This window comes from Takifugu rubripes, chromosome 21 (assembly GCF_901000725.2).
Source record: "Takifugu rubripes chromosome 21, fTakRub1.2, whole genome shotgun sequence".
NCBI lineage: Eukaryota > Metazoa > Chordata > Actinopteri > Tetraodontiformes > Tetraodontidae > Takifugu > Takifugu rubripes.
This window is the reverse complement of record NC_042305.1, coordinates 3,839,951-3,867,810: the sequence shown is the minus strand read 5'-3', so window position 1 is coordinate 3,867,810 and position 27,860 is coordinate 3,839,951. Positions and strand designations below refer to the sequence as shown.

General features: G+C 42.1%; 2 protein-coding genes across 4 annotated transcripts in view; one reads left to right on the top strand and one right to left on the bottom strand.

Annotated features, from left to right (window-relative positions):
* si:dkeyp-14d3.1 (transmembrane protein 132C) overlaps nucleotides 1–15,072 on the bottom strand; it is a 133,779-nt gene extending 118,707 nt beyond the window's left edge. For both annotated transcript variants that reach the window (XM_011615260.2, XM_029830113.1), the window contains exon 1: nucleotides 13,053–15,072. In XM_011615260.2, coding sequence (XP_011613562.2) covers nucleotides 13,053–13,098 — 46 coding nt within the window. In that variant the 5' untranslated portion in view covers nucleotides 13,099–15,072. The remainder of the gene's footprint in view (nucleotides 1–13,052) is intronic.
* A 7,706-nt stretch (nucleotides 15,073–22,778) lies between these two features.
* On the top strand, nucleotides 22,779–27,354 carry asb6 (ankyrin repeat and SOCS box containing 6). Of its 2 annotated transcripts, none has more exons than XM_003974502.3 (7): nucleotides 22,779–22,892; nucleotides 23,182–23,322; nucleotides 23,430–23,611; nucleotides 24,769–24,875; nucleotides 24,956–25,064; nucleotides 25,131–25,217; nucleotides 26,186–27,354. In XM_003974502.3, exons 2-7 carry the CDS (start codon nucleotides 23,219–23,221, stop codon nucleotides 26,905–26,907), a joined length of 1,311 nt encoding a protein of 436 aa, XP_003974551.2. In that variant the 5' UTR covers nucleotides 22,779–22,892; nucleotides 23,182–23,218; the 3' UTR covers nucleotides 26,908–27,354. The 2 variants fall into 2 exon arrangements, with proteins under 2 accessions (XP_003974551.2, XP_011613510.2); XM_011615208.2 differs by having other exon boundaries at nucleotides 22,797–22,892; nucleotides 23,179–23,322.
* The last annotated feature ends 506 nt before the right edge of the window (nucleotides 27,355–27,860 follow it).

The following is a 27,860-nucleotide window of genomic DNA, read 5'->3' as shown; positions in this document are numbered from 1 at the left end:
GTTCACATTTTATATGTCTAATGTCTAAAAAAAAAGCTACATTTGGCAAAGTTTGGCAAAGCACAAAACAAGCCAAACCCAACTTTCCTGAGGACCCTCTGACTCATTATTTTGGAACTAAATAAAGCCACAGAATCCCATTTAAAGGACTCCTCCCATGATATCCGATGAACGCCGTGTCCTATAAGAGTCCTGCCATTACGGTCAGTGTGAATCATCTGCACAGGTCAGAGGTTTAGTTGGCATTATCACTAATGTGATTAAAGCACACTTCCCAACACTGAGCTATGGCTTCTCTTCCTCTCCTTCTCCAGAAATAAATCTCTCCTCAGCTTCCTTGGAGAAATCGTGTGCGGCTCCAGCGTCCTTATCAAATAATTGATAGAATTCTTTTACGGTCTACAGTTTCAGGTTTTGTGTGTTTTGCGGGAACAGATCTGTGCTGGTTTGCTTTTTTTTTCCGGTTGAGTTTAGGTTTACTCTGCCGTGTCACCGAAACACGGCGATTCTTCTCCCCTCATCTGTCTTCATTCACACAGGGCTGCTGTCTGAGGGATCAGCCCGCCTCTCCCTGCCGGTCAGTGCACACTGTTTCTCCAAACTGATTGCTCATTCAGATAAAAGTTGCCCTGAAGCCTTGCAGGTCATATTCTGAATATTTATTTTTAATAAAATAAAATGTGGGGTTGGGGGGGCTTCAATCTCAGGCAGAAGAAAAAAACGGATGAATCCAGATGCTGTTTTTTTAATCTTTTTTTTTTCTTCTTGGTGTGCTGCGTGACAGAGGAAAGGCTGTATGTACAGATATTGATTTGGGGGCAAAAATGCTTAAGGTTTCCTCACACCCCTGGCTGAACTAACCTCACATTGCACACTGACTAAAGGATATAGCACCCGATTGCGTCGCTCTGAATTCACAGTTTGGCGGCGTCTCATAACATCTGATTACCGGCCTTTACAACGATCTCCGAGCAGTTCTCTGAGAAAGTGCTAAAACAGCTTGAGACAGTTGTAATGAAATGGACCCCAGTAGGGCAGAGAAACAGCTGCCAACTGCTTGTTTGTGCTGATTTTAGGCCAGTTTTTCTGTCCTCTCAGGAAATCGCATCAACACCAAGTTATAACTCAACAAATCGCTCTGTGAAATCTGTTTCAGGGGGACAAACGGCAGAACTTTAATAGCGTGTAAGTTGTGAGGGCAGTGGAGCCGCTGCACGTCCTGCTGACTTACGACATATCATCAAATCAATACTGTTTTATTGTACTGTATACAGTAAAAATGCTTCAGAGCTTTTAATTTTAGGAAGCACTTACAGCATACAGGCACATAAACGTCCATTTTATGTCAGAAAATATACTTACTGGAGGGTTTAATACCAGGTTTCATTTGCAGGTAATTTCACTGAAAAACACTGTATTTCAGGAGCTTTTTGTCCATTGGTTTTAATACACATCCTCCAACCAAAGCCTTTACACCCTCGTCTCTGTATGTTCTGGCCTATACACGAAGGCTGAAATGTATTTAATGTCACATTAAATACAACGCGGTATTCAATTCATACATATTTGCAAAAATGCAGGTTTCTCACCTGTATTCTTTAATTATTCTAATGAAACAGAAAATGTCAGGTGTAATAACCACAATCTTGTGTATATTCTCCCTCCATGTGCAATTAGGTATCAGTAAAGTAGCTGTAGTCTCGACACAGGTGTCCCACCCTGCCCCAGCTTCTTTCCATACTAACTGGATTTACAATAAGTTGGTGTTAAAAACATGTTTTTCAACGTATACTACAACTAAACATAAGGAGACCACAATATTCTGTTGTTAATTTTACATTTTAGAAATAATAATCCGATTGTAGCCGGTGGGTTTTATTCAATCGAGAAGAAATAAATCCACATTCTACTTGTGGGCAGGATTTAATGTTGAATTATCATTTTTACAGGATTTTACTCCCAATTTAAATTAAATTGTAACATTCTTCGTTCTTCTTGCCAGTTCGGGCTCCTTGCTGTGCGAGAACCTCTGGGTAAAGGGGGGAATCTGCCGGAGCAGATAGGGGCCGTGGTGCAATGTGTTGACCGCCAGCCAGCAGCCCATCCTGTTCCTGGGTGACACCACTGAGCACCACAGGGCCACCATGTTTCACCGCTGTCTTGCTGGCTTTCTGTTGTGACTGAATAAATCCCATCCATCCACATCATCATCAGCTCTGTGGCCCCTCGCAGCATGAACGCTCCAGGTTGCCAAAAACAGAGGTCTGCTGGACGGTTCAGGCATGGTGACTGTGAAAACATGTCACAGCTACAGCTCAGGAGAAATCAATATCAGCACAATGGGGTTTTTTAACTCCAGAAAGACAGTATGCACCAAGGACTTTTTGTTCTTTTTGTCTATTCGATGAGTGAAATGATGGGAGGTTCAGCTCACGGCGGCAGACGGAGGCATTGTGCGCCGATCGTGCGCTGAGGTTATTATCCTCGTATTGATTTGGAACTGGTGATTGTCACATAGCGGTCCCTCTGACATTTCATTTACAACAAACGGCACGAAGCCACATTAAACTTTATGGCCCCGTTACATTTAAGAGAGTTTTAAATGATCAGCGCATCGTGGCAGAAATAAAGTCCACAATTTTAACTTTAAGCAAAGAGATTTGGAGAAATGCAGCCTGCCGATGGACTTTTAGCAATAGAATCTTGTAGTCAGGTACAAAATTAGATCACATTTTTTTAAAGCCATAAATCAATTACACTGTAAATGTACATTATGGAAACGAGACATTCGGTTGTAATTGAACTTTCTTTCCACGCAAGGAAAGTTCACAGCTACTTTCTAAAACAAACTCCACTAAATTGAGTTTTCTCTTGAATGCCTTCTAAAGAAATAAAGTGCCAAAAGCGTTGACGGGCGTCCTTGGTTCTTTCAGCGCTGAACTGTTCCTCTCTGTGTTTCAGCTCTCCAGGTGTGACTATTGTTGAGTGCCACTGCAATGATGGCCCGCAGGAAGCAGCACGCATCCGGGGAACGCCAGAACAGGATTCCATGGATGAAGTAAAGGCAGGTTAAAGGTATGGAGATGATTCTGATTCTCAACACAAAAGCATCCTCCCTGTTCCTGGAGGGGCTGCAGTCATTTCATTAGACTTTCAGCACTGTCAGACTCCAAGAACGTAAATTTGGAGATGAAACTGCATGAGGACTAGTTTTCTTAGACCTTATTATATTTGTATTCACCCAAACTCTCCCCAATCAATTAATGCAGAGTCAAAGAGTTAATGGTTGAGTTAATGTATGCACTGAGGGGGACAAATGACAGCTGACAAATAAACTTGTCACTGTTCTTGGCATGGACTTGAGACTTTTAAATCTTTATTATCTTTTTTACTGGGCTACATAAGAACCAATAAATCTTCAATAGTGCTGCATCAGTATCAGATTGTGTTTGCACAGAGAGCAGCGGTACTAATCTAAGCTCTGCTCAGGTTGACTCTGTTGAAGGTGCTGCAGCATCTCTGCGTATCGCCCTCGATTGTGTTGCAGATCCAGACCCTCCAGTAGCGTCGAGCCTGGAAGCATATTCTGATAGCTTATGAAACGGCCCGTTTGGTTCAGGGATGCATTTCCTCTCCCCTCCCCTACTCCTCTCCTCTCCTCCTATCCTCTCCTTCTCTCTTCTCCTCCCACCTCCCCTCCTCCTGTCCTCTCCTTCCCTCCTCCTGTCCTCTCCTCCCCTCCTCCTCTCCTGTCCTCTCCTCCCCTCCTCTTCTTCTCTCCCCTCCTCTCCTCTCATCCCCTCTCCAACTCCTCCTCCCCTCCCCTCCCTCTCCTCTCCAACTCCTCCCCACTCCTTTCCCTCTCCTCTCCCCTCCAACTCCTCTTCTCCTCTCCTCTCCCTTCCTCTCCTCTCTTCTCCTCTCCTCCCCTCTCCTCTCCTCCCCCCTCCTCTCCTTTCCTCTCCTCAGGCCCTCTCTCTCTCTCTTTCTCTCTCTCTCTCTATGTATCCATTAACAGGCATTACTGACTCCATAGTTGCTTCTGTTCTTTCTCCTCTTCCAGCCCTTCCTCTTCTCCTCCTTTACTGAGCCCGTCATCAGCAGGAGGGTCCTTCCATATGAGTCTGGTCCTGCTTAAGGTTAATCACTGTTTAAAGGGGTTTTAATTGCCACTGTTGCTTATTTGAGGGTCAGGCTCTCGGTTTCTGTAAAAGACCTAAAGACAATATTGAGTGTAACAGATACAAAACAAATCAAGTTGACTGTCAGTCAGGTCCAAGCAAAGATTATTACTTCAACACATCACGCTAAAACCCTTTTTGCCTTTAAACAGCTGCTTTCCAAATTTTAACAGAAAGTTGACCAATAATTTGGGTTGCATTCATTCATTGATTCCATTTTTAACTGAAATATTTGTTGCCTCTTACATTTCAAATTGACAGAAGTGTAGCTTGTGAACGTGTAGAGGTTTAAAGTCTTAAAGGTGTCATTACTGAAATTTAAACGTGGAGACAAATTCCAGATTGCCTCCGAGTCGCCAGCAATAAATAAGTTGATTTCCAGCAGTGATCCCTTCAAAGCGGTTTCATATTAGGCTAATGCTCTTTGATTCACAGTATAAAATGTGCTTTGTCAGAGGTGCCTTTCCATCTTGCATAATTCATTCTTCATGCAGCTGCGCTTTGCTTTTCCCATCACGATTGAGGGGATACACATAAACACTTTAGTATTGTTCCAGCCACAGCAGACAACCGTAATTATTCACAACCAGGAAGGACTGCTAGAGGGACGGATCTAATATCTAACTAAAGTTTAATTCAGTGGTAGTTTTCAGGTTGCCGCTGAGCATTCTGCAGCAGCAGCAGCAGCACTGAGCGCACCTTTGAATCCCAAAAAGGTGAACAACTCCCATTTTTACATAATCCCCACAATCAATCAGCCGCACCACAAAGAAGCCAATGGGCCTTAACAATATGTACCTGTCAGATCATTGCCTCTAAAGCTCTGAGCTCCGATGCCCCTGATAGACAAAGACAGCTCTGCACGCAGCCAGACACTCCACACTTCCTCTCAGATGTAGTGTCAGCCTTTTGTCCGGCCACCTGTCTGTGATTACTTAAATCAAACACCAGTAATCATTATGGATTCATCTCCGCTGACAGCGAGGAAGCGTGGTTTGCATGACAAACAGTGTTTTTAACTTTTATGTTTTCATTGTCAGACACATTATTGAAATTCATCCATGTTATCACCCCCCCCCCCCACACACACACACACACACACACACACACACACACTCTTTTCCATCATTTCACACCTTTTTCATGGTGTTGGCCTGGTGAAAAACTCTGTATTGAGTTTGTATTTGAGTCTTTTGGAGATTTAATGAGGTATGCTAACTGTAGATTGCCACGGCAACATAGCCACTGTCATAACAACAATGTGCTTCATTACACTTTTATCTTGTGTAAATACACATTTTGTTGGTCATGTAGGCATTTTACCAAATCTTCCAGATGCACGGCAGCAATATTTCTTGTTGGTGCATTAAAATAAAAGTAGTTTGTTGAGGAATTTTAAAGTTTTCTGGTAATTTTACATATATATAAATGATATTGAGAGGTTTTTCAAGCTTTACTTTATACTCTACAGTTTTGATGTTGTAAATAGCAGCTTGCCTATAGTTGTATAACTGTTGACATTCATTCTGAATGTAATAAAATTCATTATTATTAGTGTTATTTTATTAATTAGAATCTGAAATAGAATAATATAGTGCATATTTTTAAACAATGTACTATTGACCCAATACATAACCTTTAGTAGAAAGTGCAGAATGACTGTTTGGATTTCACCATTTTCACATTTTTCACATCTCATTGAGACATAACATTCCATGCATAGGAATTGCTGGATTGAAAACGAATTTAATAAATGTGTAACATTGTGAGATGCTGTCCTGGCATTTTTTGTTCCAAGAGAAGCTGCAGGGCTGGTTAGAGTATCATCATAAAGATGGATTCATGTAAGCTGAATTCTGATCTTAGTCATGTTCTTTCTTTAATCATAACATGATTGAGTGATTTATAATAATATAGTTTTATAATAAAAGAACCAACATGCACTTTTTGGTTCCTTTGTCTAAAGTATAAATATTTTTTCTTCCTTTATAGTAACCCACTGGTTGCTTAGCTTCTCAAGCTATTTTCTGGGAAAAAAAATCAAAAGAGAATCTTCTTTTCATGTTTACTTACAGTTATTTTTATGCTGTTTTCGAACCTTAATCAGTTGAGTTCGGGATTACATAATGTGTCAGTGGTAAATGCAACTGCTGTTTGAAGTTATGCTGTAGTTGGACCTCTGCGAAATCCTACAGATTAAACAGGATGACTAGGAACAGGATGACTAACGACTTGAACAAGATGTTGGTTACAGTTCACGACCTGCAAACATTTAGTTTACACTTAATCCTGTTCAAATGTGAAGAGAGGAGGAGGACATGTGGAGGGAACATCACAGATCTGTGGCATATGCTGAAGCAAGGAAGCTGTCATGTCGAAGGGGACGACGTTTAAATGTTCATCTTTCCCTTACAAAGTGAGATGATGAAATGATTTCATAAAATTCTAAAGATATAAAATGAAATTTGCAGCAAAGCAACATACTGGTTCTGTATGTGATGATGAAAAGCTCGCTGAACCTCCTCTGAGGTCACATTCCACTTTCTTTCCTTCTTTATACAACTGATGTAAATATTATTCATAAAGGAAATAACAGAATGGAGATGAGTCACTTCATTGCTTGACCTGCTGGCACAAACACAATACAGCAACTTAGTTTAATTATATAGATTTAAACAGATTCTTTTTTGACCGCTATTTCCCTTGTATTGTTGCGGGAAGGGTGCTGGAGCCAATCCCAGCTGTGTATTGGGCAAAGTCAGGGCAGACCCGCTCACCAGTCACCAATCACCAGCTCAACCCAGGGTCCAGTGTGAGCATTTGGGGGTTGGATACTTTGCTCAAGGGTACCTCGGCAGTGCCTTGAAGGTGGCGCCTTTCCCTCCTACCTTTAACTGAGGAAGCTCATCGACAGCATCGACGACTCTGCAACTTATGACTCTTCTACTAGATATACTAGATATTTAGGTTATGCTGAGGGAGTTTACTTGGGTCGTGCTCACAGCGGTGCACATTCCACCGGACACTAAACAAGCACTGGGTCAGCTGTGTGGACCGTTTTTGGTTGACGGGGATTTCAACAAAGCGAACATGAGAAAAGATGTGCTGAGTTATCACCAACGCTTCAGCTGCCCGATAACTGGACCGTGTTTATACTCCTTCTTTTGGCCATTTAGACCAGGTCTTTGTGCTGCTTCTTCCTTCCTGTGGGCAGAGACTCAAAGGGGCTGACCAGTGACGTGGACCATTCAGGACCGGACCAGTTAGATGTCGCTTCACACGACTGATTTAACTTTAAGGACTGGAGTGGCTTTTTACACACCGCAATTTAAACACGCACTCAGTTTGGAGATTTGCTACAATGCCATCAATTATATCATACTTTGGGTCACTGTGCATTCCCAAAGTAGAAAGCCTGCGTTAGCGGTGAAGTCGGAGCTAAACCTCAAGCTCAGACTGCCAGCTGACATGGAGGAGTGGAGCAAATTCAGATATGTTCTCCATTGCACCCCTGTATGTTTGACATCAGTAGCAGGACTGGAAATCTTTCAAGACAGCCCCAGAATTGCTGCTCACTGGTTACAGCTAGAGAAGATGTGTGCAGGTCTTTAAAAAAGATTAAACCACACAAGTGTTCCAGACCTGATGACGTCCCTGGTCGTCTTCTCAAGGTGTGTGCAGAACAGCTAACAGATGCATTCACCAATATCTTCAACACCTCGCAGCTACAGCCTGTAGTCATTTAGTCCTGGAAAAAATCCACCAAGAAGTACCCCAGGCAGTCCAGAGAGGCACTACCACATCCCCCACGAAGACCATCAACACTGTTGCCCCTCACTGGGGTCCCTCAAGGTTGCGCCCTCTGCCCACTGCCTCTATTACCTGCTAACACGTGCAGCTCCAACACCATCATCAAGGTGTTCAATAGCCAACTTTATGTCAGTAAAGCAAAGCTGATCATGGACTACAGGTAGGAGCATGGTGAAGGACATGCTCGCCTCAGCAGTAATGCGAGGACAGTGGCGCGAGTTAGCAGCTTCAGGTTTCGGCGAGTTCACTTCACTAAAGACCTGACCTGGACTCATCATACATCACTGAAACAGCAAAACAGAAGCTCTTCTTCCTCCACAGACTGAGGAGGCTCCACATGGCCTTCAGAACACTCTGCGGCTTCTACACGTGCGCCATGGAGAGTGTCCTGACCCTCTGCATCACGGCAACAGGAAATCAGGCCAGAACATCACCAGAACAGAAGTGCTGCAGGTTCAACGCTGGCAGAAGGGGACCTGTGGACCTAAAACAGACTCTCACCTCCTCAGTAACAGACTGTCCCACCTGCCCCCATTTGCATATGTAAAAAATACATCTATATCATCATATAAAGTTTATGGTTTGACCATTAAAATATTAAGGGCCTTTTCTCTTAAGTGCTGGAGCTTTTTCTCCCTAACAGCTCTTTTTAGAGACCTTTCAGTTGGTCAGTTGAACAGCTCTATACCTAAAGTTACCTCACGTAAGCTTCAGTTCTAACTACAGAACACGTGAGTGATGTTCTGGCCTGATGTAATGTTTGGCTGGCAGCAGACCTAATGATTTTAAACACAGCCAAGCTAAAACCCCGGGACACCATAAGAAACGTCGAAAGTCAATTCAACACTATAATCAACCGAAAGCAAGCGCTCTCAGCCATTCAGCCAGACCATAATACTACAAACCTGCCATTTAAGGTAACGCTTTCAATGTTTCCATTCAACAATCAGGAGATCTTACGGAAAGACACGGACAGAAATTCTTGCCTGTAGAAGAAAAATATGGGTGCTTTTCTTTTCTCGGTCTGAGCCATTAAAGTGTGCAGCATCCAGCTGATGAGTGGTTATCATTAAATCTAATCAGACTGCCTCCGACAACTGAGTGCTTAATTAATATACGATAATTAGTCTGATTGAAGAATTTTGTACGTACTGTATATCTATGCTGTTAAGCTGTATAAAATGAGTTTAAAGGGGGGCAGGACGACTGTAGCACCTGCTGAGCTTTTAAAATCTCCTCATTCAAGACGGTATTTTCAGAGATTGGGAGAAATGGACAGCCAGCATCGCAGGCGTTCACATGTGAAGCAGTTGAATTACCTCTGCCTTTACGGTCTTACATCTTGATGGCGTTCACGTTCCAACACCGACCAAATGTGACATTCTACAGACTTCTATTTCTAATATTTTCATTGCTGCTGTCCTGCGGCCAGGAAGCATCGTTCATGCTTTTGTGACATGTTTTCATGCAGTTTTTACTAAAAAAGGGTTTACAATTTGAAATTGCTTGTGGGTATAAAGCCCCCTCAGCAGTCAAGTGCATTTTGCATATCCTTGGCCATTCTAGAGAAAAATATATTGCGTATTTGTGGTGACTGTATTTTTGATGAGATCCAGGCAAAAGCCTATAAATTTGGAATATTTGAACAACTTCTATCATAGAGAGGCAGTTAAAGGAATAGAATATTAAAGTAGTTTCACTTAGATTCTTCCATTTGTTTAAGGTAGCGTAGCACCATAAATATGTATCAATAGGTTGGGGATTAACGATGACGTCACCGTGTGTGCTTGATTTGCTGTTGTTTATCTAGTAAATAGTCCAACATGGCAGGAAGATGTTTGTGAGTTCCTGAAAACCCCCTCAGCTCTTCAGCACTGCTCCCTTCAAGCTTTAGTGCAAATCCACTTTCCCTCATCATCGAACTTGATTAAAAACGAGTGTGAGGTCCTGCAGTTCTGAAAGGCCAGTTAACACCGTTAACAGTTGTGCTTTGTGGAAATATTACAGAACATTAAAGTTATTATTTAAAAAAGAAAAAAGGCTCTTGGATTCAGTGATTGGATGAACGCCACCCACATAGACACCATATGTATAATGAGCATTAAAAGAGCAGTACAGAGTACACCCACTCAATGGGTTTCATAAAAAGGTCATTAAGCAAACAAAGGTGCAGAATCAAGAACCCAAACCTGCACAACATTTGCGTTAATTGGTAATTATGCAGCAGAAGGAGCCGCTCTTGGTTTCTTTTTCTTTCTAATTCTGTAAAAAGAGAACCTATGCCGAGGAAACCACCAAGCAGATTTGAGATAAAGGAAAACTCTTCCTCTTTTGTATCAGCTCCCCCTCTGCAGAGTACTCAAAGCACAGCGAGATAGCCCTGATAATAAATCCACCAAGCCAGGGATTTCTTCTGTTCTGTTTCATGTTCTCTGATCCATAAATAAAACACCATAACTGAGTTAACAAACCCTTGAATGCAAGCACAATTACCACAGGGTCTCATTTCAATCTCAACAACTACATCTTCACGATAAAATTAATGAGCTGAGTAAACTGAATCTGGAATTAGTTGGGTTTTTTTGTGACGATTCAGGGCTTTAAAATCTTCTTTTCACTGCCATCTCGATGAATTGATTCCTTAAAGTAAGGACTATCGCTTGATTTTGCTAACAATAAAATCTTCCATTTTGTACAGTAACTGTTTATTAAACCATAATAACATCATATAAACATATAAACATCAAATATGCTGTGATTATTAGCATTTGTACTTTACTCTGTGTCCCACATTCTGCCTCTCAAATGCAGCTGGACCTTCACTGCTCCGAAATAGTTCTAAACCAGGTGATTTCATGTTATCAAACGCAACAGGCTAACAAGGTCAGGAGACTTTCTCATTGTCCCTATTCATCTGGTCCTGGGCTGCTCTATCCTGAGGGGGTCGTTGGCTATTCTGTCGATCTCTGCTGCCTGGATTGGAGCGGTGGGGTTGCGGCATCCCAGTCTCACAAATCGGTGCAAGAGGCAAACTTACACACACACACACACACACACACACACGACAGAGACCTTTCCTGATTGTGGATGTGTTAGCTTTCAGTTGCTCAATTTGTATACCCCTATATCTGCGTACAGACATAGGGGTGTGTATTTAGATGTCTGCAATTGTGTAAGCGTATATACATGTATAAATTAAAGCCTGTATAAATATGTATTGTTGATCCGTTCCCCCGTCATTTTTTCCCTTTTGTTCTTCTTTTCCATTCTTTCTCTCTTAGTTTCTGAAGTTCTTTCTTTTGCTCTTTTTTTGTGTGCGTTCTTTGTTTGTTTTGTTGCTGCTTTGCTGTCAGTGTTTGCACATTTTTGGGTTTCCCGGCAGTCAGGTTCAGCATTCATTTGTAAAATGAATGTTTCATATCATCATGGATGCAGGATGAGTTCAACAGACTGACACAACCCCAACATCCAGGTGCCGAAGATGCTGCCTGACTGCTGGACGGGACAAAGATTTGAAAAAAACAAAAAACAAAGAGAGGATATCATTTTCGAGACTGCAGTATTTTCTTCAAATCAGAATAATACACCCTCTGTTCCGCAGGGAATAACCTCTCCCTCAATTTTTTGCTCTTTGCTTGTTCAAGGACAAAACTTGTCCAGCTTAAAGGACTGTACAAAGCCAGAAGAAGAGGAGGAGCTGGATGTTTGCCACAGCAGGGTGCCGGACCACACTGCAGATCTTTTTGAACATGATTACAGGTAAAGCCCCCTCCTTTACCGCCAAAGAATCTCTGCAGGGTTAATAAAATGCTAGTGTTCAGAGGGAATAAAGGACAAAAGCCCCGGGAGATTTTTAGAGGGGTGAGGACAAGCATATCGTAGCGGAGGGACAACGTGGACTGTGTGCTTGGCACTTAAAGATGTAGATTGAAGGCTATCCTTGTATCTGCATTCGGATCTGGCTTCGCTCGAGGATAAGAGGGGAGGGAGGGAAGATTGAATATTCCTCTCTGCTGGCTAGCTATCTCCCTGGGACACACCTGACGTGGAAAACTGGCCACATTTAAAGACTTGTGGTTCCCTCGGTTATGAACAATTCTGGAACATTTAAGGTCTTTGATTAGATCTCCGTGCGTCGTTAGCCTTTGTCTCTCACACGTGTCACTGTGTTTCTGAGCAAACTTCCAGCTTCCTCCCCGTTGGTGACTCAATTACGCCGGGCAAGCTTTTGTTTTAGCCGTGGATCTGATCTGTTAATTTCCTGCCGTGTGTGTTATCTCTTCCCATCACTTTTCACAATGAGAGGCTGCATCCTGCAGCTTTATGATATACAACGATCAATTAGCGCAACACTGCGTGCGTGCAGACCTTGGCATATGGCAGATATCATCATTGAGCATATCAAATCAGAGTGAGTCAGCGCTCATGACAAAGATGCTGCCGGCAGGATTCATTGAAGTATCATCCACTCTGAAAGTGTGACCTTTATTTCTGCAGGGAATTGGTGCACATGCTTGTTTTTGATCTGGCATGAAGAATGCACATTCACCCTAACAAAGACAGGTAATGTTAGTCAACGCTACGAAGTTTGCCTGTTCAAGTACAAGCAAATCTGATCAACAGGGTGTTGTTCCTCTCAATCAGACCTCAACCAGAAGAAATAATAAACTCTTTTCTTTATAACTTGAACTCCATTTAATGCTTGGCAGCTGCTGTTTTATAATAATTATAATGATGCTATTATTCTAAACTTGCTACCATTTTAAAGGGCAGGAGGAAATAAATCCCTCAGAGATTTAATGTCATGCAGAAATATTCATGAGATATAAATGAGATTTTAGCGCCGTGTTTACAGAGCTCTTCTCCGGCTGTTTGTTGTTCTGGGGAATAATGTAATTATTTCAAAATCTCACGTGTTAAGTATTCAAATTTGCATTAGAGGAGAGCTTTTTCCATGAGGCGAGGAGGACGTTTCTCAGGTGCAATAATCCCTCATGCTTGGAGCATCTCTGCCTGAACCGGTCCACTGGCAGCTGTAGGCTACTTTAGCATTGTACTCACCTCTGAAGATGGCCAGCGCCGTCTGAAGCGCAAGGAGGTGCAACATGTTTTTTCCTTGTCTTTTCTTACTCGGGAACGCGGGAGTCCTCACCAAAAAATGTTAGTTTATATGTTTAAACGGTGAACTTGCTTCAATCGGTGGGAAAAAATCCTTCTTTGTGCATCGTTAATGGAACCAAACCGACCTTTCTGGTGAAAATGTCATGACCTATCCAGACATCCGCAAATGGTTACTCGCATCCCAAGGCGGGCGCAAACTGTTTTAAATGGGCATAATGCGGTCAATTTCCTCTGATAACTGACCGGATGGAACTTGCGCTATGCTCGCAATCACTTTAGGAAGCATATTTGAAGCAAAAACGTGCGGGAAAATGATTTCACCAGAAATGAAGCTTCCTTTATTTCAGCTCCCAAACAGTTCGCTGCAAAAGTGTTGGTTTTATACGGTTCCAATTCCCTGGAGGTCTGTGTCCTGCGTCCACGCTTGGCTTCTGAAGTTGGCGGCGGCTCTAGTCGGGCATCATCAATAGCAAAAACCAACCAAGTTGCGACCAGCGCGCATCCAGCGCGGTCAGCCACGGCGCGGTGCGCACACTTCTGATGCCAGTGCTCCACGGCTTCCGCAAATTCTTCGACTTCAGGGCTCCGATGCGCTGCAGATGGCCGGTTTCAATCTTCCGCCGTGTCTGTGTTTGTGCGAGCTGCACTTTCAGGGGAAGTGCGCCGTCAGCTGTCCAATGCGCGTCGAGGGATGCAGAGGGGGACCACAGCGGTGACGGCGCTGGCACACACTGGGAGGCACGGCTGTCACGCTGCTTTCTTCGCAGGACTAACGGCTTCTTGCAGAGGTCCGGACCTTTGAAACTCACTCAGAAACGTCGCGCCCAAAGCGGCATTTATCAGCAGATTGGACGGCCCGGATGCGTTGTTTTTGTCCCACCTAAGTACAGTTCACTTTCTCTTCAAGCGCCGTTGCTTATCGAAAAAGGAGTTTAAAAGTTATTATCTGACGCGTTCGCTCGATTGCGTGATGGGGCCACTTGGCGGGCACTAGCGACCCCTTCTGGTAGGTGCGCGCAACTGAACAGATGACAACATTAAATGATTTAAGAAGAGAAAATAATTCTACCACCAAAAGAACCTTTTCGATGAGTTTGTGCAATAAAGTGTCTTTAACTTCGCTTCCTTTATGAATGTTGTGTTATATTTCAACTCTAATACACACTGTGTAACCCATGAGTTAAAATGATTTCTTAATTTACTTTACACTTACAAAAAAAGGCTTTACGTAAACAACACATTAAAACGTGATAAAATATGAATCTCTATGTATGAGGTAAATAACCTCAGCAATAACCCTTCCACTCAACTGTTATCTTCTAACTACCAATTTTCCATAATCGGGTTTTAAATTGTCCCTGGGCAAGTCATCAGTCCATCACAGGGTACACACACCATTTACCCGCACGCTCACACCTAGGGGCAATTTAAAGCCTCCAACCAATCCAAAGTGGATGTTTTTGGTCTGTGGGAAAGAAGTGGAATAGCAGGAGAAAATCTACAGAGGCGCAAGGGGCAACATTTGAACTCCACATGGACCAGACTGTGCCAACTGTGCATGAAATATAAATATATAATGAGAAGGCAATTTTCCAGTTACTGCCATGTAGCAATTCAAACGTGCAAGTTCATTAGTTAATAGTTTGCAAGTTTATAATAGTTCACACTTATTTGTGTTCCTTATGCTTCAGGACATTTATTGTCATATGGGTGATGTTTACATCCCAACGCAATATCTGTGTGAATCCAAACACTCGTGACTACTGCTTGCTCGGTTTTTTCTGTGGTTTTCCCTAATCACTGATCATTTTCTGCCCATTTTCCGAGCAGTTTCCTCACTAAAATACATCGTTATCAAAATAATGTTTGCATACATGTGAGGCCGCCTCCGTGTGTCGTTGATGTTAATCTTTTTCAGGTTCTGTCACAGCCAGTTTGTCCTTCCGCTTCCACATTTCCACAGCATTGTACACGACCCTCTTAAGGTGAACCGTGAGCGAGGCTGTCGATCTTTTCATGCTCAAATGAGCCATCGCGGGAAGAAGCACTTTGAAATACCCAAATGAGCCTCAGTTATGTCATTCTTCCTTGTGGTAATGAAATGTGCAGCGCTGTAATGAAACAAGTCGATAGTAAAAGCAGGGCGCAATATTTCCTGATGTGCTTATTAAGGAAAGGGGGTATGTCTCCATGAATACTGGAAAATCATTGAAATGCTCTTCTTTCCTGCTAAAGAGTAAGATGGAAAATCGAGAGAAAACATTTCTGGCTTGTCTTGGTGTTTGTATTTTAGAGGCAAATAAAAACCCAGTGAAAATTGTTAATTTGCCTCTATTGTATGATGTGCAGCGCAAATTAGCCACAGCAGGCATAAATTGACAAGACAGTAATAAAACAGGTTCCTGGGTACAAATAGGCATCAACTGGCATTCGGAGGAACACGCACATTATTAACATTTAATTTATTCTGAATGGAAGGAAAACTCAAAGCAAAACATTTTGTTTTGATGTGGCTGGATAATTCTTTACATTTCTCAACCACTTTGCCAGATAAGTAGCGTTTCATGGCGGGCCTGTTTCTTGGTGTTGCTGCACACATGCGTTGGTTTATATCAGTGGGGATGAAGGCTATAGTGATCTAGCCCGGCCACAGGATGTTTACATTTGCCACACGCTCATTTGCCAGCTTATTGGGTGTAACTATTAAAGGTCACGTTTGAATCAGCCAGTGATATAGTTCTTTAAACGGTTCTCCGGAATTCAATCAGGGACAGAGAAGAAAGGTGGTTTAAACCGTGCAGTTCTGGAATTTGGTGCCAGGACTTGATTTATATTTGACTCCAGTATGGGGTCTGAAAATGTCCTCATCTGAAACAGCAGAAATCATCCATATATGAAAACCACCTGTCTAAAAGTGGACATGGGACTTCTCAGATAGTCATGTTGTACCTGGTGGTCCTTCCATGAAATGGAGGGGGGGGGCAATTGTGGTTGCTTCACATACCGGGACTGCTGGATTGCTCTGGGATCTGGAGACTCAGAAGGTCAAACTGAGAACCTTTGGACTTGTTGTTGCCTTAGACAAGTCATTTCTGAAGGGTACTTGTGCCCTGGGACTCGATCCTATTCCACCACCGACAATCACGACGTGGCCTGTGATCTGTTTAAAGTGGATCACACAACACTCCTTAGCTGTTTGAATGTTCTGGTTGATCAGTCTGTGGTCTCACATGATACTCACACTGTTGTGAACAAACTGTAGATAGGTACACAATTATTCTGTTGAGCTGGACAGTTAGACAGTGAGACGAACGGACGGACGGACGGACAGACAGACAGACAGACAGCAAGATAGATAGATAGATAGATAGATAGATAGATAGATAGATAGATAGATAGATAGATAGATAGATAGATAGATAGATAGATAGATAGATAGATAGATAGATAGATAGATAGATAGATAGATAGATAGATAGATAGATAGAAACCCAGAGCAGTATGTTTTATCGGCTGAAAAGAGACTTGTCTGCAAAAACCATTGGAACATGTTTGGGTGGGGGAGTCCGTTCATGCTAAACCATTTTTCTCGCTGTAATGACGTGTTGGAAGATCACTCACGCAAAGGCTTTTTTCCCCCTATATCTGCAAAAACAGTCAGACTACGAGCCAGCGCTGAGATCAATCTTCTGAAGACCACGCTACACTGAGGTCCTCTCAGAGCCCAGCCGAGCTCCGGCGGCTTCGGTTACATCGTCTGAAGCTGGAAGTCATTATAAGAGTAGATGGACCCCTCTGAGTTCCACACATGTTATTTCCATTCCAAAGATTAAATTACACACTGGCTGCTGTGAGAATTCATACACCAGCCATCGTCTCTCTGGGAGACAACTTTAGATGAGGAAACAATCTTGGCTTTAGAATCGATTACACATTCTGTGTGTTTCTGACGTTTAAACGTCACCGAACGACTCCAATTTCCATGACCTGGATGACTGAGAACCTTCACATATACACAGATATACATTTTGAATGCAAATGGTGGACTTTTACACTATTGTTTAACTTTAATCAGTTTATAAATTGCATACACAATATGAAATACAGACTTTTAAGCTGGCTGGATGGATGACTGTTTGTTTTACAGCATTGCATCATGTAATTTAACCCAAAAACAACCCGGAGTTGCACCATGGGAAGGAAGATTGAGGTTCCCACCTGGGTTTCCGCAATTCTCACCGTGTGGGTTTTCCATCCCCCCCATTCCTCCCGAAGCCCAAAGACATTTACTCTGTGTAATTGGAGACAAAGGTGTCAGGGGATAGTCCTGCCTCTTGTCCAGCGTCCACTATGGCAGTTAATAGTATGGAACGATGCCTCGACAGACGGGGATCTACACAATAGATTGGACAAACAGCAAACATTCCATTCCAATCGCACTTTCCTGCGATGGTACAGAAGTCTAACAGTGTACATAGAAGCCCAAAGGTTGTGGTTTGAAAGTTCCAACAGCCACCCAAGACCTTCAGTAGTTCCCTGCGGTGCATGCAATCATAATGAATGGTCCCTTGTGTCTTTCTCTGGTGGTATCCTTCATCCATGACCTTAACCAGCCTCAGCGTGTCCTCCAGTCAGCAGGTAGACAGAGGCCCAAATTCATCACCACCTTTCATTGTCCTGCCCTGGCCTATCTGATCTATGATAGCATTAATAATAACCACAGCAGCAGAACGCCCTGTCACCCTCTGTGCCCTATAGCTGCCCACCTCCTGCGTGCACAGATTACCAGCAGCCATTCAGCCCATTAAAACAGTATTTACTTATCAGCCTCTCCGGGGCCGTCATTCTGTTTTCAAGACTGATGCCCAGAGGGAAAGCAATGAGCGACCTTCAAATAGCCCAGAATACCGCAAGTCACTACTCCCAAAGGAGCCGTCTTTCATTTTGCTGCCAAAACACAACTGAAAGCAATCAGAGAAATACTGAACACTTTATTAACTCTGGAAATAACAGGAGAAGAACGTTTCTTATAAGCAACTTAAAGGATGGATGAAGAAATAAAATTGTTCTTGATGGGAGGTTGATGGCATGCAACCAGCACAGAGAACATCCATTTATTAGAAACCAGCTCTTCCTATGTTGTAGCGTGTTTGTAGCATGGCAAGTATGAAAGACCGTGTTATTAAAACCCATACAAGTTACATTATTGAAATCCTTACTTTATAAAACTCACTTAGGAAAGAAAATGAGGAAATGTGTAACATTTAAATTGTAGTTGGTTACAAGCTTGGTTTGAATCACCTCAGAAAGAATATGTGGGGTACTTTTAGCTTAGCGCTGTTGCCTCACAGCAACAAGGTCATGGGTTTGACCCCATGGTTTGATGTTGGGTTCAGTCAATCTGCCCATGTTTTCCTCCAGTCTCCCCCACCAAAAGCATAAATGATTTAAGTGTTTTCAAAAATAGCTCCTGTTTTTACTTAGATAGTTGCCAAATTTGTTTTTTTTAACAAAGGGGAAATACGCTGAGGAGGAATCAACCCCATATTTTCTTTATTTAAAAACATGTCTGACATTAACCTGCTTTATAATATGGTAGCATCACAAATGGTACTGTGCTCATTAGTATTAAAGTATTCCATTATACAACACTTCCCAGCGGGCTATTAAGGCCAGAAGTTTCTCATCGTTGTATTTTACCGGATGTGCCATTATATTTGACTGACAGTAGAGCAGCCACGATAACATAAATTGGACTAGGTGAACTCCCCTCAATCCTTCCTACAGAGCTATTTCTTATCTGCATGACTGTGTCATTTTGTGCCCACTATGGGTGTGCTTAGCTCCCTCTGACCTTTAAAAGGGCTGATTATTTCCAGCCACAATCTGCACTCAGCATTGTGCTGCCAGCACAATGGATATTGGGCCTGGACCTGTTGCTCTCATAATTCTAGTTCTTGGATTTGCACGATGGATACCAACTCACTTTGGTTCGCTCCTCCATTATGTTACTGCATCCACCCTTAACATCGGTGTTTTATCAACTTTCACCTCAGGGGGTGCAGCTTTGTCAGGAGCTGCAGGGATCACTTTCTGATCTGGTTTATTACCTCTTTAAGTACTTGGCATTCACAGTAATCAACTAAAGACTGCTTAATGCATTATTCTCCTGGGAGAAACCAAGCAGCATTGCTTTGCGATGTAAATCTTTTCCCTTGACAGCACTTTGTGGTTACAAAAAAGGAGAGGAGGTTTGAAGGCAAATTTGAATTTATTCCTATTTTACATGTGGTAATATGATAATCATGAGGCTCAAGTGGGGTCACATTTATCATCTGGGGAACAAATGAAAGTCTTATTGTGTTGTGTTTCCTTTGGGATGTAGTGGAAATGTGAACTGGATGAAGGATGTTTTCGAAGAGATCCAATCTATTGCCTGCAAATTGTTGCCAACAAAGTCATTTTGATACCAGGCTTTGTACCACAGAGACAATTTACTTGTGAGGTAGTAGAGGTATGAATCTGAAGTCATCCTCTCACTTTTTTTTAGTTTCACCCATCCCTCAAATCCAGCTTAAAATTAGAGAGAAGAGACAACCTGAATGGGGGTGATAGTTTAGATAGATTTGGAGTGCCTCAATTTCTATTTAATAGCTGTAATCTGAGCAACAACTTTAATCACACACTATTAAAAGAGGCTGAATTGCTGCTGCAACATTATGAATTTTGGTGCTTATCTACTGCTTGGAATCCTTTTTCTCCTTTACCCTTTCCTTCTCACAACTAAGGTGAGGAATTGGTGGTTGGTTCTCAGTATGTTTATCTTGATGAGGAGATATTTTTTCTTGAAAGCCAATGGGACAGCACAGTGCTGAAATAGTCCGGGAAACTTTGCTTCACCGTTTAGATACTGAGAAATCAATGCAGAAGCCACACTTATCTTTAGGCAACTGCAGTGTACATGGGCAAACATTCACATTATATTAAAAGAATACAACATATTTATTGTGTGAGTTATGTATTTGGGTATTTCTTATGTCTCTTTTTTATTTATTTTCATAAGTTTCAACGATGTGGCTAATACTTTTATGTTGAATGCGGTGAGGTTTAGTGTCATAATATAAGAACATGATTTGAACTTATTGATTTAGTTTGTTTTCCAGTCCTGGTGTGTTTTGTGAAGCCTCATTAGCCTCATGCTAAAACTCATTCAGAAAATATGGCCATTCCATTATTTTCTTTGTCTTTCTACTCAATTGCTCAGCAAGAGACTAAAAATTCTTCTTACTGCAGGCTTCAAAACACACGATGAACTTGACTTTATTACGAAAAAAAAAGTTTTATTTATCAGACGAATGTGTGTTCAGATTCAAGTACCAATCACTTTCAAAAGAAAACCAAAGCAGTTTCTTAATGAGTACTTGGTTCTAGACTGAAGGCACCATAACCACATGGATGAGAGTCATGCTGCTATCAGTCGGCAATACTTAATTGATGGCTTACCACTGATGCAACAATGATTGTGGTGAAAGTGGATAAACTGGAATGAAATAAACCTTGATTGAATTTCTTTCTGCTTCATAGGAGAAACTTACATGCTCTCAAATTAATTCTTGCAGCTTTTTGTTCTTGCTTCTGCCAAATGAAGGATTCCAATTGATTCAGGGTTCCAAAGACTTTTATTAATTCACTCTGTGTAAAACTTACAGATAAACCAAAATAATATCACTCACTTTAGTGTTGTGATAAAACGTAATAATTCATTTGCCTAAAATAAGGGGGAAAAAATACATTAGAAAACACAATTTAAAAAATAATAAATAGGTTGGCCTTTTTACAGGTAGAGAATATGAGAGTGTGATGTGAGTGGAAAATAGTCCAGTGACCTGGGGTGGAGGGGGCAGAGCCCAGCAAAGTTAAGGGCAGGGGGGAAGATAGTGGATTGGGTTCAACATCCTGACAGCCTGGTGGATGAAGCTGTTTGACAGTCTTGTGGCCAGGAGGTTTCAGAACCTGAGCTGGAGCTGTGAGGAATAAGAAGGAGCTTTCCTCAACAGTACTGACGGTGGCAATCCTGGCACGGATCAGAATCAGAATCAGAATCAGAATCAGCTTTATTGGCCAGGTAAGTTTTCATGTATGAGGAAATTGACTCTGGTTTACAGCACTCTCTTGTACCAAAACAATGTAATAAAATTAGCATTAAAGTGCAAATGGTGCATGAATATTTTTTAGGGTTTTTTTAATTAAAAAATAGATATGTTAGATAATAGATATGGTGTGAACAAGTGGAAATGGCATTGTTATTGTACAGTATACACAAACGGCAGTAATACCACAGTGATTGTTCCTGACAGCCTGTGGGAAGAAACTGTTCCTGGATCTGCTTGTTTTGGCCTACAGCGCTCTGTAGCGCCGACCAGAGGGGAGGAGTTGGAACAGGTTGTGACCAGGCTGTGATGGATCTGCAGAAATGCTTCCAGCCCATTTCCTGACTCTGGACTTCTATGGGTCCTGGATGGAGGGCATGCTGGTTCCGATGATTCTCTCTGCAGTCCTGACTGTCCGTTGTAGTCTGGTCCTGTACTGTTTGGTGACAACCCAAACCACAGAGTGATGGAGTAACAGAGGAAAGATTGGATGATGTTAGTGTAAAACTGGATCAGCAGTTCTTGAGGCAGGCTGGACTTCCTGAGCTGGCACAGGAAGTACATCCTCTGCTGGGCCTTTTTCCTGATGGTGTCAATGTTGGTCCTGGGAGATTGAAGATCCCAGAAACCTGAAATTCTCCACAGCAGCCCACGTGTTGTTCAGAATGGAGGGGAAGATGTGATTGGGCTGGTAAAACCATGCACTGGACAAAATGCAACCATGCAACTGGACAAATGAGGACCCTCACAGCATTGACATTCCTGTGCCTGTTCTGTAACACTCTCAATGCAGAATACACTTGGGATTAATTCTTTGTTATTTGTTACAAAAGTACAAAAGTATTCAGTTCAACAGCGGAAAAATGCAGGAGCAGATCGTCATTTTACCACAATGATCAACTGAATTTTTTATTGAGCTTTACTGTCGTGATATTTGAATATGTTTTGTTTGTTAGCATTCATCTCCACATTCAAATTATCCAATCATCCCCTTTTAAACAAGTTTCTTTTGTTGTCATTCAATTCAACATTTAAACAGATAAGTTCCCTTTTTTATCAGTATGGTTTCAGCCTCTAAATGGGTGTGTCGGTACTCTAGCTCTCTCTCACTGAGATATGTTTGTCAGTGACGATGCTGTTTTTGTGCCATGCACACTGTCAAACAGCCATCTGTCATCATACTAAATCAAAAGAGAGGTTTGCCATGCTGAACAAGCATGATGTTGATGTAAACTTCCCTTAGTGCGCATGTTGTTTAATATAAAATATATTTTAAGGTGTCAATGTTGAAATATAAAAAAACATATAAATAAACTGGATTCATTTCTTATACACATTTCTGTTAATATAGTCATGAAACTATTAATTTTTCACATTCATTGTTCAACACCCTCAAAACACGTTATGGTTTTAAATGCTGGGGACGGTCAGAAGCTGAAAAGAATCGGCAAATCTACAAACTACAGACAATTACAAGAAAAATAAAAAAAATGTGACTTAAGGGGAAAGAGACAATCTCATGGTCGCTGCGGAACGTTTATTTTGTCCTTGTTTTCGTCGGGAATCAAAATACGGCCGGACTTAGTGGGCGTGCCCAAGGCTTTTTCTGTTTGAAAGTTAAATGACTGGTGTGAGTATGTTATTCATTTGTCGATTTTATTTCTCATAATTTAGTAAGCGTTGCGAACAACCTTAGGACATCAATGCCGAGCCTGAACGTGACGTTTAGCGTTTGTCTTCAATAAACTGCTTATAACTTTACTTAAAACATGGCGGCCATAGTGTTCAGCAAAGATAACGCCAGGCAGAAATACTATCTACCAGCTTGGATGCGGGTTTCTCGTAGTGTCGCCACCCAGTAGCACTGAAGACCACGTTAACTCTGTTTTTATTTAATTTTACTGTCTGTTCAAAAGAAGTGAGCCCCGTGAGAAGTGTAGCTCTAGCGGAGAAGCCATGCCTTTCCTTCACGGCTTTCGGAGGATCATTTATGAGTATCAGCCATTGGTTGATGCCATCATGTGTGCTGTTGGGATGGAGGAAGGAGATCAGGGTGACAGGTGATTATTAACAATAATCTGTTTTTATGGAAGGTATCAAATCACTACACTTAAAGTGTGGTTAGAAAGGCGGATTTTGAAAGAAACGCTGCAACTTTTGTTTCCAGGGTGCGAAGTCCTGAGGAGCAGTCTGGGATTTGCTCTTCCCTGGTGGAGCTCCTGGAGCGAGAGTCCCATTCTGAAGTATTTCGAGAGGGCATCAGCTACGCTCTCTTTAAGGTGGCCGAGCGAGGTCTCCTTTATGCAGCAGAAATTCTTCTACGTTATGGAGCTGATCTGAACTTTGAAGGTAGTGATGTGTGTGCTGTCTATTAAAGATACGTTTTTACATGTGTGACATATAAAAAAATAGTCAATGAGTCAGAGAATCAGTCAAGAGAGACTGAGCAGTGATTCTTTTGATCATAGACTCACTGCATTTGATCTAAAAACACCCAGTGGTGCTTTCGGCTTTTACATGACAGGAAAACGTTTGTCATTTAGTTGGTTATTAGTGCGACTATGTATCATTTCAAAGGGCAGCATGTGGAGAAAGACTTGGTTTGTTTATTTTGTAGCATTAAGACTTAATTCTCGCATTTTACTTTTTATATTACATATATAACATATCACAGGGACTTTAAACCTGACCTGTCAGGCTTTATGTTTAACCCTTGACTGTTATCACATAACCACACTAGGATATTTAGTCCCTAATCAACTTGTACTAAATATCCTAGTGTGGTTATGTGATAACAGTCATGTGACCTTCCACAAATGTTAGTGAGGTTTCACAACCGAGATTTAAAACTCTCGGTTTTTGAAACCAAATGTAACTTTACATATCTGATTGTTTTTCTTGATACAATATGTAACAGTAGGCAAATTTGTGGAATCAAAACATTCATGCTTGCTTATTATAATACAATTTACCACTAACATCCAATGTAACGTGTATGTAAGAACACAGATCTTTAAAAAAAAGACTTTCATTTTAAAACAAGCAAACATTAGAAAGCAGTTCCATTTGCTCCATTTTGTCTATGGTAAACCCCCATGATTCTCCATTAATGAGCAATTAATCTAGTTAAATCTGAGTTGAATGACAGTATGTGTTTTGAAACCAGACTCTGTCGTTCAAACTGTCCTGCTGCTACGGTGACATCTGGTGGTTGCAACGAACTCCCTCTCCTGGGACAGACAGACAGCTCCTAGAGGGAGAGTCAGCTCTTTTAATATTTCTTGAATGTTGATACTGAACAACATAAGTAGCAAAACTTGCATTGTTGTCTTTATACCATCTGCTGTAAGTTTTTACCATAATTAGTGTGCTAGACAGGCAGCATGAGCAATTTTTCCTGATTGAGTCGATCACAGGATTTGTGCTAATTATCTCCCCGTGTTTGACAGCATGAACTAGCAAACCTTGACATATTTTCTCACTGTAAATGTTTGCTGATCCTCCAGATCCAGTGTCGTACTACAATCCTCTACACGTGGCAGTCTTGAGGAACAGGCCGACCATGGTGAGGCTGCTTGTGAGCCACGGAGCCGACATTGAGAAGAGGGACAGGGTGAGGGAGCGTCTGTCTTTAGTTTCCGTCCTCTCCTGGTATCTGTATCTGCTTAGGTGTAAATACTCTTTACTCGCCAGATTCATGAGAGCAGTCCTTTGGATCTGGCCAGTGAAGAGTCAGAACGACTCCTCTGCCTGCTCACTCTGCTGGATATGGGCGCCGATGTCAACGCAGGGGACAAACACAGTAAGTTAGTGGTGCTCTGATCGCTCTGAACTCCTTCTCGTTCATTTCGTCAACTTATTTTTGAAGGAAAAACACCACTGCTCCATGCCTTGGCCAGCAGCGACGGGCTCACTGTGCACAACACGGGGAACATCCAGCTGCTGCTGCAGAGAGGTACGGACTGAGAATACCCTACCTCCAGATGTTCAGACACTAATATGGGGCTCAGCATCCCGATTTAAATGTCATATTGAAATGTTCTCGTTAATAAGTCAGCATGACCTTTTGCTAACAAGTTATAATGGAACCGTATCAACAAGATATTTTGTTGCAGACTTCATTTAACAAAACATCAATATCAATTAATTTAACCAAAACCGAAAACAAACTACAAAGGAATGCTGCGTCCTCGCTATATATTCACAGCTTCCTTTGAACAGCTGCAGCTGCAGTTAAGGACGAGTCGCTGTTCATCATTTTACAAACACGTCTGAAGTGTTCCATTGATAAATGACTCTCTTGTGGGATTAGCACATTTTTAGAGGGAAGAGTATCTGCGCAGTAGCCGACGTTGGAGGCGACGAGTTCTTTCCTTGACACAAACTCAACTGGTTGAAAGGATTGTGGTTTTTGAGGCCGGCAGACATGATGGCCTGGCTCAGCCTCAGAGAGGCAGGTGCATCGAAATAGAGTCCAATATCTATGTCAGCGGTTGATTTAGTCCAATAACTCAATCCAGCGAGTGAAACTTGTATGTTACACAAACTTATTACTCACACTTGGATTTATTTTGAGTGTTTTGATGATTGTGGCTCACAATGAATGAATGGCCAAAACTTAGTGTCAGAAAATGAGACCTTTATTGTACTGTACTTTAATTACAGTGATCATTTGGAAAGCCCTCTGGAGCAAAAGCCGACTATACAACAAAACAAGATCGCTTTGAGACGGCCTTATTTGCACAAACAGCAAATAAGTCGGTGGAGTTTATTCCACTGATTTATTTGCTGTTTGTGCAGTCTGATACATACTGGGGTCAAAATTCTAAGCTGACAAACCTGCTAGCTTAATTTGCTAGTCTAATAAAACTCCTTAGCAGTTACAAACCCAGGTGGTTTGGTTGATGTTCTCTTCACTTCCAGGCGCTGACATCAGTGCTGCCACCCAGGACGGTGAAACAGTCGAGTCCTTGCTGGTGTTCCTGATTAAGGAAGCTCTGGATGCCAATGAGGAGGATGCTGCTGAGATTGGAAAATTCTGCCTGAAAACGACACGGCTTCTGCTGGCACATGGTTTGGACCCCAGCTGCTGTCTGAATGAGGATGGAGAATCCTCACTGACACGGACCAGCCTGGAGCACTTTGACCTACTTTTCCCTCTGGCGGTTCTCCTAATTCAGAGCGGCAGCTCTTTGGTCTGCTCTCTTCACGGAGACTCCTGTTGGTTCGCTTACGGCCTGCTTTTCCAGCGGCTCCAAACAGCCCTGCAGCAGAGCTCCGATCAGAGTCATGCCTTAGAGCTGATTGAGCAAGCCGAGGCTCTGCTCAACTTAGCGAGAGTCGACCTCCCCGTGCTGCGCGCACCTTCCTGGCTGGAGATCCCTGAACAAAGCCACGACCCTCACCCATACTCACAGGCCCTGCTAGACCTGCGCGACCGCATTTTAGCTCGCGACTCCAACCCTCCCGCTCTGCGATGTCTTTGCCGGGCCTTCATACGGGGCCAGCTGCAGCCGTGGCCTCTCGAGGACAGAGTGAAAGCTTTGCCTTTACCAGATAGACTCAAAGAGTTTCTTCTTCCTGAGCTCACCTACACGCCAAAGCCCGGCTGGGACCGCTTCAAGCCCCAGCACAGCCACAGCTGAACCCATCAACAACTGGACTGAGGAATTCCCGAAAACCTGACAAATCTGAGCACTTTCTGAATCCTTTTGAATCGTGCTGTTGTGCCAAATTCACATATTTCATGTTTTGCTGTAGAAGAACTGATTTAATTCATGTTTCTTTCTTAGTTGTGGAGCTGTTTGTCTGGCTAAATGAATTCTGTAAATTCTTCTGACGAGCAACTTTTTAACTTTTTGATGTTTTTTATTTTCATAACTGGAGGTGAAGCTGATTTTGTATAATGAATCTTTCACTCAGAACAGGAGCAGGCTGCCTTTGAGGAGCCAACTGTGGCAACAAATAAGCTGCACCAAAGCAGAGTTTTGGTTGCCTGCCACTGATTGTTCAGCATTTATGTGGAAAAAGTATAAATTTCTCATGACTTCTATCATAAATTGGAAAAATAAAGTGCCATGCTGGTCAGGTTTTATTATTGTTCTTATTACAGAAAATAATTCCGCTCAAAATATGCGAATTACCTCAGTGTCATTCATTATGTTGGTTCTTTGACCACCATAATGCATTTTTTGTTATATTGGAAATGCGATATAGTACATCTTTTTCTTTATATAAATAGACAATAATCTTTGTCTTTCCCACATTCTTTCTTTTAACATGAAGAGGGAAAAAATTAGGTTTCTATTTTCTTATGGTTCTTCAAATTGACCAAAAAAAATTTTTTTTCAAGGATGATGATCGACAGATTGGCAGGTAATAAGTAAATCGTTGTCATTTGCATATTTTTCCTATTGTGATTAGTAACTGGTTGTTGACCACAGCATTTCCATCTATTAACTTGGTTCACATGAATAAGCCCTCTATATAATCAATCTGAAACTTCGTACTGTGATGTGACAGTACCAACAAGTGCACGCTGAAGGAAATATGACTCCCTGAAACTGCCGAGTTCAACATCAACTGGGCCAGTGAAGCT

Excerpts from the sequence above, each read along its gene's own strand:
- asb6 (XM_003974502.3), top strand. The coding sequence starts at position 23,219 with ATGCCTTTCCTTCACGGCTTTCGGAGGATCATTTATGAGTATCAGCCA. Across the intron at positions 24,876-24,955 it reads ACATTGAGAAGAGGGACAGG|ATTCATGAGAGCAGTCCTTT; the intron begins GTGAGGGAGCGT and ends TTTACTCGCCAG. Across the intron at positions 25,065-25,130 it reads CAACGCAGGGGACAAACACA|GAAAAACACCACTGCTCCAT; the intron begins GTAAGTTAGTGG and ends TTATTTTTGAAG.